Raw genomic sequence first — 12,855 nt, 5'->3', positions numbered from 1 at the left:
AAGAGGAAGACAGCGTTGAGATAGTACGCAGGGTCATCACCAGGCACCAACGAGAATAAGGGGTCAAGCTCTGGACATGGAAGTCACGAGCCTGGCACCGGATTCGGGGCACGGCCGGGAGCCAGGGCGGAGCTCGTCGCTGCCAAGCTCAGAGTCAGCCCATCCCCCGCCACCCAGAGCACGGCGGCGCTAGGACCTGGCGACTGCCTTCGACCCAGAGGGCGCCGGTTGAGGCACGCATGCGCGCTGTTCCGGCAGGCGTTGTCGTGGCGCAAGGGGCGGGACCAGAGGCGGTCACGTGAGGGGTTCTGGGCTACCGGGTCACGTGACTGAGGCACTGATCAGCTGATGCCGGAGGGTTTGAAGCCGCGCCGCGAGGGAGCGAGGTCGCAGTGACAGCGGCGGGCGATCGGACCCAGGCTGCCCCGCGGTACCCGCCTGCGTCGTGCGCGCCCGCCCCAGCATGACAGACCCGGCGGGTCCGCGCGGCTCAGGTGAGGGCGCGGGCGGCACCGTGGGGCCCGGAACTCAGGCGGGCGGGCTGCTTCTCCGACCTGGGGCGGCGGAGCTCCCAGTCTCTTTTTTTCTAAGCTCCAGCGCTGACTTTTCAGCCTCCCCACGGTGGAGAAATGGGCAGACGGCTCCTAGAACTTGGGCGGTGGGTGGGCACCAGCCTCTCCGATTCTCCCTCCTGAAGCCAGACTCTGCTGGGTTCCCAAACTCAGGCAGCGATCGCGCCGGGCCGCCAGCTTCTCCCTTTGGGGCGGCGAGGTTCCTGGGATTTCCACTGGGAGCCTAGGTTCCGATTGCTCAACTTCGGCTGGAACTCAGACAGCGGGCACCAGCTTCTCCAACCCGCGCGTGAGACTCCCAGCCTTCCCCTCCCGATTCCAGGAGACAAATGCTCAGCTTACCTAAACTCAAGCGGGGAGAGCTGGAGGGATTGCCCCCAGAAGATTAACTCAGTTTTAGCTTTCCAAACCGGGGGAAGCGCAGCCTTCTTAAATTCGGGCTTCCAGCCAATTCTCATGCCACCCCTCCTCGGGGAGGCTAGAGGAAGACCCCTTGTGTTAGCTTCCCCTTCTGGAGCTAGCTGGGGACCCCTACCTGATAGGTGTCCCGGTGTCCCAGCTAGTAGGGTCTGGGGTGGATTAGCTGTAATCTCAGCTCTGTAGGCGGGCCCTGCTCTCTGACTTTGTGGTAAACAGCCACAGCAGCATCCCATTACAAAGGGAGGGGCCGGGAACTTGTCCCTCTCTGCATGGGAGGTTCTGACAGTGCACACATTTATCCTGACAGCTTTGCTAGGCAGGGGGCCAGGCCCTAGAAAGCACATCCCCATGGAGGTGTGACAGGGACAGTTCTGGGCTACTGTGACCGGTTTTGACTCCAGCAGTTGCTGAAACCTTAGATCTCACAGTTAGGCTGAAAAAAAAAAAAAAATAAACAGTGATTAGAACAGCTTGTGTTTGCTGAAGGGGTCTTTATCTGCTGTGTCTCACTGAATTCTCAGAGCAGCTTCAGGATCTCAACCTCAGGGCTCAGGGAGAGGGTGGACTTTTTTTTTAAGAGACTTTTTTGTTGTTGTTACCCGGGCTGTAGTGCAGTGGCATAATCCTAGCTCATTGTAACATTGAACTCCTGGGTTCAAGTGACCTCCCAACTCAGCCTCCCAGGCAGAAGGAGTCCCAGCTACTAACTACGGGCATGAGCCGTCACCACACCTGACTATTTAAATTTTTTTTTTTTTGTAGAGAGGGAGGTATTGCTGTATAACCTAGGCTGGTCTCAAACTCTGGGCTCAAGCAATCATCCCACCTTGGCCTCCCAAAGCCGTTGGGATAACAGGATGAGCCACTGAGCCCAGCCAAGGGGTAGCCTTTATAAAATTTCCACTCTTCAGATGAGGAGATGGAGGCTCAGGGAGGTACCTGGAGTCACCCTGCTGGAAAGTGGCAGGTCTAGGATTTGATGCTAGGGCTGCATGATTTCCAGGAGCTGGTGCTTTTCAGGGAGATAAAATGAGTCTTTAGCAAATGTGTTCCATTATTATTACTTACATTGTCAATTACCCCTTCTCCAGGTCTTTGGCTTCTGAGAGTGTCAGCTGATGGGCCAGGTTATAATGAACCCAGAGGTCATCTTTTGGGTATCTGTTCAGACAAACCTAGAATACAGGCTGAGTTCTATGCTCATGTCCGGAACCTGGAGCTGGGATGAGCCCAGGAGCCTTGGATGCCCAGTGAAAAGCCGGTGGGAGCAGTTCATTCTCTCCCCACAGATCAATAACGAGAACATTGATGAAACGTTCTGACGTTCACCATGGACCAGCCCCTGTGATCAATGCTTCATAAGCATCCAGTCCTTAGCGTTCCCATGAGACATGATTACTGCCCCATTTTGCAGATGAGGAAACTGAGACTCAGAGAGCTGGTGAGCAGGAGGAGCAGGAATCAGCCCAGGCCCTGTACCTCCTGAACCCCAGCTCATAACCTCTGAGCAGGACTGGTGCTTAGATACAGACAACGTTGCAGGTTTTCTGGTTTTCTTTAGACCTCTCAGAACTCTTCCTTGGCAGGAGCATGGGAACATGAAGATAGGGTGTGTGCTGCCTTCCTGGTTGGATAAAGGGGAAAAGGGGAGTTGCCCAGCCCTCACCCCAGCACCCTCTCCTATTCCCACAGAGACCGAGCGGCTTCTGACCCCCAACCCCGGGTATGGGACCCAGGTGGGGCCTTTGCCGGCCCCTCCGACACCCCCAGAAGAGGAAGACCTTCGCCGTCGTCTCAAATACTTTTTCATGAGTCCCTGTGACAAGTTTCGAGCCAAGGGCCGCAAGCCCTGCAAGCTGATGCTGCAGGTGGTCAAGATCCTGGTGGTCACGGTGCAGGTGAGGACAGCCAAGCAGGGGCCCCAGCCGAAGGCCACCTGTGGCTGCTGTGCTCCTTGAAGAAGAGTCTGAAAGCAGCACTTTGGGAGGCTGAGGCCAGTAATCACTTGAGGCTGGGAGTTCAAGACCAGTCTGGCCAGCATGGTGAAACCCCAGCTCTACTAAAAATACAAAAAAATTAGCCGTGCATGGTGGCAGGTGCCTGTAATCCCAGCTACTTGGGAGGCTGAGGCAGGAGAATCGCTTGAACTGGGAGGTGGAGGTTGCTGTGAGCTGAAATCGTGCCACTGCACTCCAGCCTGGGCAACAGAGCAAGACTCTGTCTCAAAAAAAAAAAAAAAAAAGCTACCTCTGAGGCTCAGAGAGGTTAAGAGACTTGTCCAAAGTCACACAGCAACAGAACATTGGCAGCTGGGATTTGAACCCATGCAGTCTGACACCATGTTGACCCAATGGCTGCACAGACAGTTGGCTCTCCCTCCCCCCATGCCAGACCCTGTGCTGGGCTCTGGGAGCCCCAGGATGAATCAGACCCAACCACTGCTCTAAGTGCTTGCTTCATGTCTTGGGCTGACTTTAGCGTGTCACCATGCCTCTAATTTTCCCTCGGAAAAGGGACCCAATTGGCCAGGCATGGTGGCTCATGCCTATAATCTCAGCACTTTGGGAGGCTGAGGTGGACGGATCATTTGAGGCCAGGAGTTTCAGACAGCCTGGCCAACATTGCAAAGCCCCGTCTCTACTGAAAATACAAAAATTAGCTGGGTGTGATGGCAGGTGCCTGTAACTCAGCTACTCAGGAGACCGAGACAGGAGAATTTCTTGAACCTGGGAGGTGAAGGTTGTAGTGAGCTGAGATCATACCACAGCACTCCAGCTTGGGCAACAGAGTGAGACTCTGTCTCAAAAAAAAAAAAAAGAGAAAAGAAAAGGCTGGGTACAGTGGCTCACACCTGTAATTCTAGCACTTTGGGAGGCTGAGGCGGGCGGATCATGAGGTCAGGAGATCGAGACCATCCTGGCTAACATGGTGAAACCACGCCTCTACTGAAAATACAAAAAATTAGCCGGGTGTGGTGGCAGGTGCCTGTAGTCCCAGCTACTCGGGAGGCTGAGGTGGGAGAATGGTGAGAACCCGGGAGGCGGAGCTTGCAGTGAGCCGAAATCGTGCCACTGCACTCCAGCCTGGGCGACAGAGTGAGACTCCGTCTCAAAAAACAAAAAAAGAAAGAAAGAAAGAAAAGAAAAGGAATCCAGTCATGGTACTTACCCTGAGAGTTTGGGTTTAACACAGAATCCGACATCCAGTAAACATTTAATGGACATTAGTCCCTGCAGTGAGATATATGAGTGCCCATCCTGTGATGTATGGGGGAGGACACAGTGGTCGGCGTGATATGGAGCTTATGCCAGGAGTTGGGGTGAAATTAAAGCAAAGAAATGCACAAGTGAAATCTGTGTCTGTGGCCCAAGTTAGCAGGGCCCTGCCCCCACCAGTGGACATCTCTAGGGCCCTCCCTGTCCTCTTCCTCTGCCAGTGCCCCGAGGGAGATATCCCCCAATCCCCATCCTAGCCATGCCAACCTCCGCTACCCTCTCCCCAGCTCATCCTGTTTGGGCTCAGTAATCAGCTGGCTGTGACATTCCGGGAAGAGAACACCATTGCCTTCCGACACCTCTTCCTGCTGGGCTACTCGGACGGGGCGGATGACACCTTCGCAGCCTACACGCGGGAGCAGCTGTACCAGGCCATCTTCCATGCTGTGGACCAGGTGCTGGTGGGTGGGCAGGTGCAGGTGGGCGGGCAGGTGCAGGTGGGCGGGCAGGTGCAGGTGGCGGGCAGGTGCAGGTGCGCAGGCTGCAGAGAGTGGGCCGGACTCACAGGCCCTCCCCTTCTCTGCCCACAGTACTTGGCGTTGCCTGACGTGTCACTGGGCCGGTATGCGTATGTCCATGGCGGGGGTGACCCTTGGACCAATGGCTCAGGGCTTGCTCTCTGCCAGCGGTACTACCACCGAGGCCATGTGGACCCGGCCAACGACACATTTGACATTGATCCAATGGTGGTTACTGGTGAGTGGGCAGGGTGGGGCTTCGCTGTTTGGAGCCTGAGCTGCTGGGATTAAAATCAACAGCTGTGGCTGGGCACGGTGGCTCACGCCTATACCAGCACTTTGGGAGGCTGAGGAGGGAGGACTGCTTGAGGCCCGGAGTTTGAGACCAGCCTGGGCAACGTAGGAAGGCCTTGTCTCTACATACAAAAAAATTAGCCAGGCGTGGTGGCGTGCCCCTGTGGTCCCAGCTACTCAGGAGGCTGAGGCAGGAGGATCACTTGAGTCCGGGAGATTGAGGCTGCAGTAAGCTATGATCATGCCACTGCACTCCACGCTGGGTGACAGAGTGAGACCCTGTCTCAAAAAAAAAAAGAGGAAAAAAAAAGTCTGCTTAGTGTGAATGTGACTCTTGCCACGTAGGAAGCACCAGGTGTTATTTCTTAATATGGTTCATTCAGTAAATATCCGTGGGCCCAGAGAGTGCCAGGCCTGTAGGAATGACCCAGCCCTGGGGAAGCACAGGAAAGAAGGCCACTGGGGACTCCGGGGAGACCAGCCTGGCCTCCCCTGCCCCCTGAGGCCCTTCCCTGACTCCCTGTCCTCAGACTGCATCCAGGTGGATCCCCCCGAGCGGCCCCCTCCGTCCCCCAGTGACGATCTCGCCCTCTTGGAAGGCAGCTCCAGTTACAAGAACCTCACGCTCAAATTCCACAAGTACTGCCTGCTCGCTCGAGGGGGGCCCAGGGTGGGGGAGGCAGCACACTAGGCACTCTCACCCCAGTAGCTACTTCCCTAAGGTGGGGACAGGGCCCCCCGCCTGCGCTGGCACCTTCTGGGTGAGCACTTCCCCTACCAGCTGCAGAGTCAGCGTGTGGCAGGGGCGCTGGCACTTGGGGCCGGAAAGGACCCGAAGACGCCCCTGCCCCTCACCCGAGCCTCCTGCCTAGGCTGGTCAATGTCACCATCCACTTCCGACTGAAGACCATTAACCTCCAGAGCCTCATCAATAATGAGATCCCGGACTGCTATACCTTCAGCGTCCTGGTGAGGCCCCCCGGGGACCCACAGGGCTCCTGAGTTCCAGGGCAGGGACCTGGTCAGGGAGTGTCTTGGAAGCACTGGCCAAGGGCAAGCGTGTGGGTGATGAGGGAGGGAGCCCGGGGTCTGTCAGGCCACCTGTCATGTGGACCTTGGGGCTTGGGGCTGCCAAGGTTTACTCTGCCCCCAACTGGCCCCCACAGATCACGTTTGACAACAAAGCACACAGTGGGCGGATCCCCATCAGCCTGGAGACCCAGGCCCACATCCAGGAGTGTAAGCACCCCAGTGTCTTCCGGCACGGTGAGCCCCTGAGCCCCAGACCAGCGCTGACCAGGGGCCCTGGCCTGTCCTGGGATTCCCTAAGCCCCAGAGCAGCGCTGCCTGGGGCCCTGACCTTCCTAGGAATCCGCTGAGCCTCAGATCAGCACAGATCAGGGACCCTGTCCTGTCCTGGGATCCTCCAAGCCCCAGACCAGAGCTGACCGGGGTTCTTGACTCACCCCAAACAAGCCCTGAGCCCCACTGACCAACCAAAACCAGCCATGCAGCCCCCTAGGTCTCCAGCCTGGCCTGGCACCAGCGCTGGCCTCCCAAGGCTCCATGCCACCCTTGGCCCTACCTGCTGTGCCCTCCCCACAGGAGACAACAGCTTCCGGCTCCTGTTTGACGTGGTGGTCATCCTCACTTGCTCCCTGTCCTTCCTCCTCTGCGCCCGCTCGCTCCTTCGAGGCTTCCTACTGCAGAACGTGAGCCTCCTGCGTCACGTGTGCCGGTGTCCTCCCCGCCTTGCCCTGGGGCGATAAAAGCCCGGGCTTCGAGGGTCCTGTGCCTGGTCAGGCGCTCACCCTGCCTGCCTTCTGCAGGAGTTTGTGGGGTTCATGTGGCGGCAGCGGAGACGGGTCATCAGCCTGTGGGAGCGGCTGGAATTTGTCAATGGCTGGTACATCCTGCTGGTCACCAGTGATGTGCTCACCATCTCGGGCACCATCATGAAGATTGGCATCGAGGCCAAGGTACATCCTGCCCACACCCTGGGCCCCAGGTCCCATCCCTGCTGTCAGTGCCTATCCAGGGCTATATCCTCCCCCAGGCCCTCCAAAGGAAGGGCTGGGCCAGGTAGGTTGATGCAGCTCCCACCCGCAGAACTTGGCGAGCTACGACGTCTGCAGCATCCTCCTGGGCACCTCGACGCTGCTGGTGTGGGTGGGCGTGATCCGCTACCTGACCTTCTTCCACAACTACAACGTGAGCTTTTCACACATGGCTGGGCCTTCCGCGTGGTTACCCCACACCCTCCAAATAAATCCCTACACACCCAGCACTCACCAGCCCCGACCAATGACCGCTTGCAAGCCGCCGCCTCCTACCTGCCCACACCAGATATATCTGTCGCTGTACCTGGGCGGGGCCCCGGGAGCCTGCTCCTGTGTGCCCACCCTGCTGAGTCCAGCCATGCGGTGCCCTCAGACCCCCTCAGACACGGCCACGACCCCTCTAGGCACCCACTGGCTCCCATGGCTACACGTGCTGTGCCCTCAGCAAGGCCCTGCCCCTCTCACCCCCATCTGGGTGCCCACAGCTGACCTGAGTTGTGACCACACCCTCAACGAGGCTCCCTCTGCCCCAACCCAGATCCTCATCGCCACACTGCGGGTGGCCCTGCCCAGCGTCATGCGCTTCTGCTGCTGCGTCGCCGTCATCTACCTGGGCTACTGCTTCTGTGGCTGGATCGTGCTGGGACCCTATCATGTGAAGGTACGTCTAACCCCTGATGTCTCTGACATCGACCCCGTGACCTTGTCATTGCCACTGTGACCCCCAGATGACCCCTCGGTGACTGCTGGGAGTCTGTCCACTGTCCCCTGTGGTCCTTGGTGACTGTGACACTGACCCTGTGTCACAGTTGCTGATGACCCTATTTCGACCTGGATTATTCCCCTTCTGCTCTATCTACCCAGACCCTAGGTCGGCCCTGTGTCCCTGTCATTGACCTTGGGACCTGACCATTCACATGGTGACCCCAGCCTGGGATCTGGCTATTCACATGGGACCCTGGCCTGGGATGTGGCCATTCACATAGTGACCCCAGCCTGGGACGTGGCCATTCACATGGTGACCCCAGCCTGGGACCTGGCCACTCACAAGGTGACCCGAGCCTGGGACTCAGCCATTCACGTGGGATCCCAGCCTGACCCCCGCCCCCAGCTCCTGGCCATTCACATGGGACCCCAGCCTGACCCCAGCCCCCGGCTCCTGGCCATGCCTTGGCTCCCTCTGACCCCGCTGCCCTTCTGACAGTTCCGCTCGCTCTCCATGGTATCCGAGTGCCTGTTCTCACTCATCAACGGGGACGACATGTTCGTGACGTTCGCCGCCATGCAGGCTCAGCAGGGCCGCAGCAGCCTGGTGTGGCTCTTCTCCCAGCTCTACCTGTACTCGTTCATCAGCCTCTTCATCTACATGGTGCTCAGCCTCTTCATCGCGCTCATCACCGGTGCCTACGACACCATCAAGGTTAGCCACACGCGCCCAGCCCCCAGCTCAGGCTCTGGGTCCCCTGGAGTTTGCCATGAGGGCGTCTTGGGGACACCGCGGGGTGAACAGAGAAGACCCCAGGAGAGACTATGGGAGACTCTATGAAACCAAAAAGAGGGTGGTTCGGAATTTGGGGGCACAGGGGGAGCTGATGGCATCTCAGCATTGTCAAGGTGGGCTTGGGCCAGGAGGGGGCCTGAGTCTGCCTTTACCAACAGGGCAACCAAGTCATAGAGTTTATTTATTTGTTTATTTGAGACGGAGTCTCGCTCTGTCACCCAGGGTAGAGTGCAGTGGTGCGATCTTGACTCACTGTAACTTCCACCTCCCGGGTTCAAGCAAATCTGTCTCAGCCTCCTGAGTAGCTGGGATTACAGGCACATGCCACCATGTCCAGCTAATTTTTATATATATATATATATATATATTTTTGAGACGGAGTCTCGCTGTGTCGCCCAGGCTGGAGTGTAGTGGCGCGATCTCGGCTCACTGCAAGCTCCGCCTCCTGGGTTCCCGCCATTCTCCTGCCTCAGCCTCCCAAGTAGCTGGGACTACAGGTGCCCACCACCACGTCCGGCTAGTTTTTTGTATTTTTAGTAGAGACGGGGTTTCACCATGTTAGCCAGGATGGTCTCGATCTCCTGACCTCGTGATCCACCCGCCTCGGCCTCCCAAAGTGCTGGGATTACAGGCATGAGCCACTGCACCCGGCTAAGTCATAGCGTTTCAATGACCTTGTCATTGACCCTGGGACCTTGCTATTAACATGGCGACCCTCAGTTGGCCCCATTCCTACAGCTGACCTCTAAAACCCCCACCCTGACCCCAGCCCCCAGCCATGCCCCTGACTCCCTCTGACCCCGCCCAAGGTTAGCTGCTTCATGTATTTATTTATTTTGAGATGGAGTCTCACTCTGTTGCCCAGGCTGGAATGCAATGATGCAGTCTCAGCTCACTGCAACTTCTGCCTCCCCAGTTCAAGCGATTCTCCTGCCTCAGCCTCCTGAGTAGCTGGGATTACAGGCGCCCGCCACCATGCCTGGCTAATCTTTGTATTTTTTTTTTTTTTTTTTTTTTTTTTTTTTTTGAGACGGAGTCTCGCTTTGTCACCCAGGCCAGAGTGCAGTGGTCGGATCTCAGCTCACTGCAAGCTCCGCCTCCCAGGTTCACGCCATTCTCCTGCCTCAGCCTCCCACGTAGCTGGGACTACAGGCGCCCGCCACCTCGCCCGGCTAGTTTTTTGTATTTTTAGTAGAGACGGCGTTTCACCATGTTAGCCAGGATGGTCTCGATCTCCTGACCTCGTGATCCGCCCGTCTCGGCCTCCCAAAGTGCTGAGATTACAGACTTGAGCCACCGCGCCCGGCCAATCTTTGTATTTTTAGTAGAGATGGGGTTTTGCCATGTTGGCCAGGCTGGTCTCAAACTCCTGACCTCAGGTGATCCACCCCGCTCAGCCTCCCAAAGTGCTGGGATTACAGGCGTGAGCCACCGTGCCTGACCCAGGTTAGCTTCCAAGCAGTAAAACTGGGCTCAACCCAGGACTGTCTGGTTCCAGAAGCCATGCTCCTAACCCCTCTGTCCTCTGTTTAGTAGGGTGGCTGGGAACAGTGGTTTCCCTGCAAGCTGCAAGGGTCAGGGGACACAGCAGGATGCGGAAGTGGCAGGTAGATAGGATTCTTTCAGCAAATATATCTAAGGGCCAAGATCTGTGCTGGGTTCTGGGCATCCAGGAAAATCAGGTGTGCATGATCTGTCCGAGGCCTGTGGGCAAGGATGGCACAGGAACAAACATTCCATGACCAATGACCTACTTGTAACAGGTATGATGGAAGAGTGGAAGGTTACAGAGGGACTCCTGTTTTAGGTTGGTATGAGAGTGGGTCCAGGAGAGCTTCTAGAATGTTCTATCCATCACTAGTCTCTAGCCCTTTGCAGCTATTTAAATTTTGATTTTAATTCCAGCTGGGCACGGTGACTCACACCTGTAATCCCAGCCCTTTGGGAGGCCGAGAGGGGGGTGAATCACCTGAGGTCAGGAGTTCAAGACCAGCCTGGCCAACATGGCAAAACTCCATCTCTACTAAAAATACAAAAAATTAGCCGGGGCCGGGCGCGGTGGCTCAAGCCTGTAATCCCAGCACTTTGGGAGGCCGAGATGGGCGGATCACGAGGTCAGGAGATCGAGACCATCCTGGTTAACATGGTGAAACCCCGTCTCTACTAAAAAATACAAAAAACTAGGCGGGCGAGGTGGCGGGCGCCTGTAGTCCCAGCTACTCGGGAGGCTGAGGCAGGAGAATGGCGTGAACCCGGGAGGCGGAGCTTGCAGTGAGCTGAGATCCGGCCACTGCACTCCAGCCTGGGTGACAGAGCGAGACTCCGTCTCAAAAAAAAAAAAAAAAAAATTAGCCGGATGTGGTGGCACGCGCCTGTAATCCCAGTTACTCCCGAGGTTGAGGCAGTAGAATTGCCTGAACCCAGGACGTAGAGGTTGCAGTGAGCCGAGATCAAGTCACTGCACTCCAACCTGGGCGACAGAGCGAGACTCTGCTTCAAAAACAAAACAATTTTTAAAAAATTTTATTCAAATGAAGCACAATTACAAATTCAGTCCCTGACTCGCACCATCGTGTATCCAGTACTCAAAAGCCAGTGTGGCTGGTGGCTGCCATATTGGACAGCATAGATATTGGACACTTCCATCGTCTCTAGACCAAAGAGTTGCGAGCCCAGGGGCAGTGCACCCAGGGGGAAGGAATAGCTAAAGCAAAGGTCTAGTCGCCTGAAAAAACTTGGAGAAAAGATGGTCCCTCCATGAGGCTGAGTGAGAGGAAGGAAACCTTGGCTGGTCCCCTGCCACATCCGATGTCACCAGCAAATGGGTACACCCGCTTTTCCCCATGCATGGATTCAGCTGTCCCACAGACATTCACTCAGGCCCTTGGAACTACTTCCTGTCTTGCCTTAGCACATAGACATCACACACATGCATCCACTCTGGTGGGCAGATTCAGGTCCTGCTCCCACAGCTGTGCTCAGCGTGCATCCAGCTCTCTCAATGGATGGTTTCTGACCACCGAGGTCGTGTCAGCCCTGGCTCTAGGTCTCCAGCTGCTGGGCCCACAGCAGAGGGCACCAGACTGGCAAAGACACAGCTTGCATCCACGTTCAGGGGTCAGGGAAGGTCTCTCTGTGCAAGTAAACTATGGAACAACGGGTGGAGCAGGCACAGCAAGTGCAAAGGCCTGGAGGTGGGAAGCGATGCAGATATGGCTGGAGGGGAGGGCGGACTTCAAGGGCCTTGGAGGTTGGGAGCTACTTTCAGGCTGAGCCTCCCAGCTTCTCTCCCCAGCATCCTGGCGGCGCAGGCGCAGAGGAGAGCGAGCTGCAGGCCTACATCGCACAGTGCCAGGACAGCCCTACCTCTGGCAAGTTCCGCCGCGGGAGCGGCTCAGCCTGCAGCCTTCTCTGCTGCTGCGGAAGGTTCGAGTCCCGGGTCTGGCCCATTCAGATTGGGGGTTAGGGACTGGGGAAAGGGGAGCAAGCCAGAGAAAACTGACGCCCCTCATCCCTGCTTCCCTCTTGCAGGGACCCCTCGGAGGAGCATTCGCTGCTGGTGAATTGATTCGACCTGACTGCCATTGGACCATAGGCCTTGGACTGCGGAGACCCCCGCCCCCCACCCCGCTTATTTATTTTTAGGGTTTGCTTTTAAGGATCGGCTCCCTGTCGCGCCCGAGGAGGGCCTGGACCTTTCGTGTCGGACCTTTGGGGGCGGGGAGGGTGTTGAATAAAAGGGAAAATAAATGTGCCGTTCTCATTTTTAGCGGGAGGAGCAGTCCTTGCGTTAAGCGGTGTGAGGCCCTTTAAGGCGCGGCCGCACTCAGCATGGCGGCCTCAGTCGGCCTTCCAAGTGTGGCGCGGGTGGGGAGGGGGAGGGCGGGGCGGGACTGCTGTGCGCCTTGTAGTGAATAATTTAAAGGGACCGCGCCTTCGGAGCCGGGCGGAACGCTAGCGGTGTTGGCGCGGAGTGGACCCCGGCTGCCGCCCCTGGGTGAGTCCGGGTTTCCGTTGGCCTCGCAAGGGTGTCCCTTCGAGGGTCATTGGCGAGCCTCCACTTTCCCACATCTGTCCTCCGATTTCTGTTAACTCTAGACTTTCTGATGTTCCCATCCCCCCACGTCCCGGCAGGTGTTTCTGCACCGGTAGCCAGGTGTGCCCTGGGGTGAAAGAGGACAGGCCACCCAGGAATTTTCCAAGTAACGACTCGCAGTCTCCGAGATTTCTACCCCCCGGCCCCCTAATTTCCATTAATACTCTAGCGGTGTCAGA

At 57.1% G+C, this 12,855-nt stretch overlaps 1 protein-coding gene across 3 annotated transcripts; it reads left to right on the top strand.

Annotated features, from left to right (window-relative positions):
* Nucleotides 1–324: 324 nt before the first annotated feature.
* On the top strand, nt 325–12,349 carry MCOLN1 (mucolipin TRP cation channel 1). 3 transcript variants are annotated; one of them, XM_007995044.3, is made up of 14 exons: nt 327–494; nt 2,685–2,890; nt 4,495–4,662; nt 4,798–4,963; nt 5,550–5,658; nt 5,892–5,988; nt 6,186–6,285; nt 6,625–6,731; nt 6,849–6,998; nt 7,129–7,230; nt 7,618–7,740; nt 8,284–8,499; nt 11,876–12,006; nt 12,112–12,349. In XM_007995044.3, the coding sequence occupies exons 1-14, from the start codon at nt 464–466 to the stop codon at nt 12,146–12,148; spliced, it is 1,743 nt and encodes a 580-aa protein (XP_007993235.2). In that variant the 5' UTR covers nt 327–463; the 3' UTR covers nt 12,149–12,349. The 3 variants fall into 3 exon arrangements, with proteins under 3 accessions (XP_072873140.1, XP_007993235.2, XP_072873141.1); XM_073017040.1 differs by lacking the exon at nt 327–494 and adding an exon at nt 733–861; XM_073017039.1 differs by lacking the exon at nt 5,550–5,658 and having other exon boundaries at nt 325–494; nt 5,801–5,988.
* The last annotated feature ends 506 nt before the right edge of the window (nt 12,350–12,855 follow it).

The sequence above is a fragment of the Chlorocebus sabaeus genome, chromosome 6 (genome assembly GCF_047675955.1).
Source record: "Chlorocebus sabaeus isolate Y175 chromosome 6, mChlSab1.0.hap1, whole genome shotgun sequence".
Taxonomy (NCBI): Eukaryota; Metazoa; Chordata; class Mammalia; order Primates; family Cercopithecidae; genus Chlorocebus; species Chlorocebus sabaeus.
The sequence above is the reverse complement of the archived record's forward strand: the minus strand, read 5'-3'. Positions and strand labels throughout refer to the sequence as shown.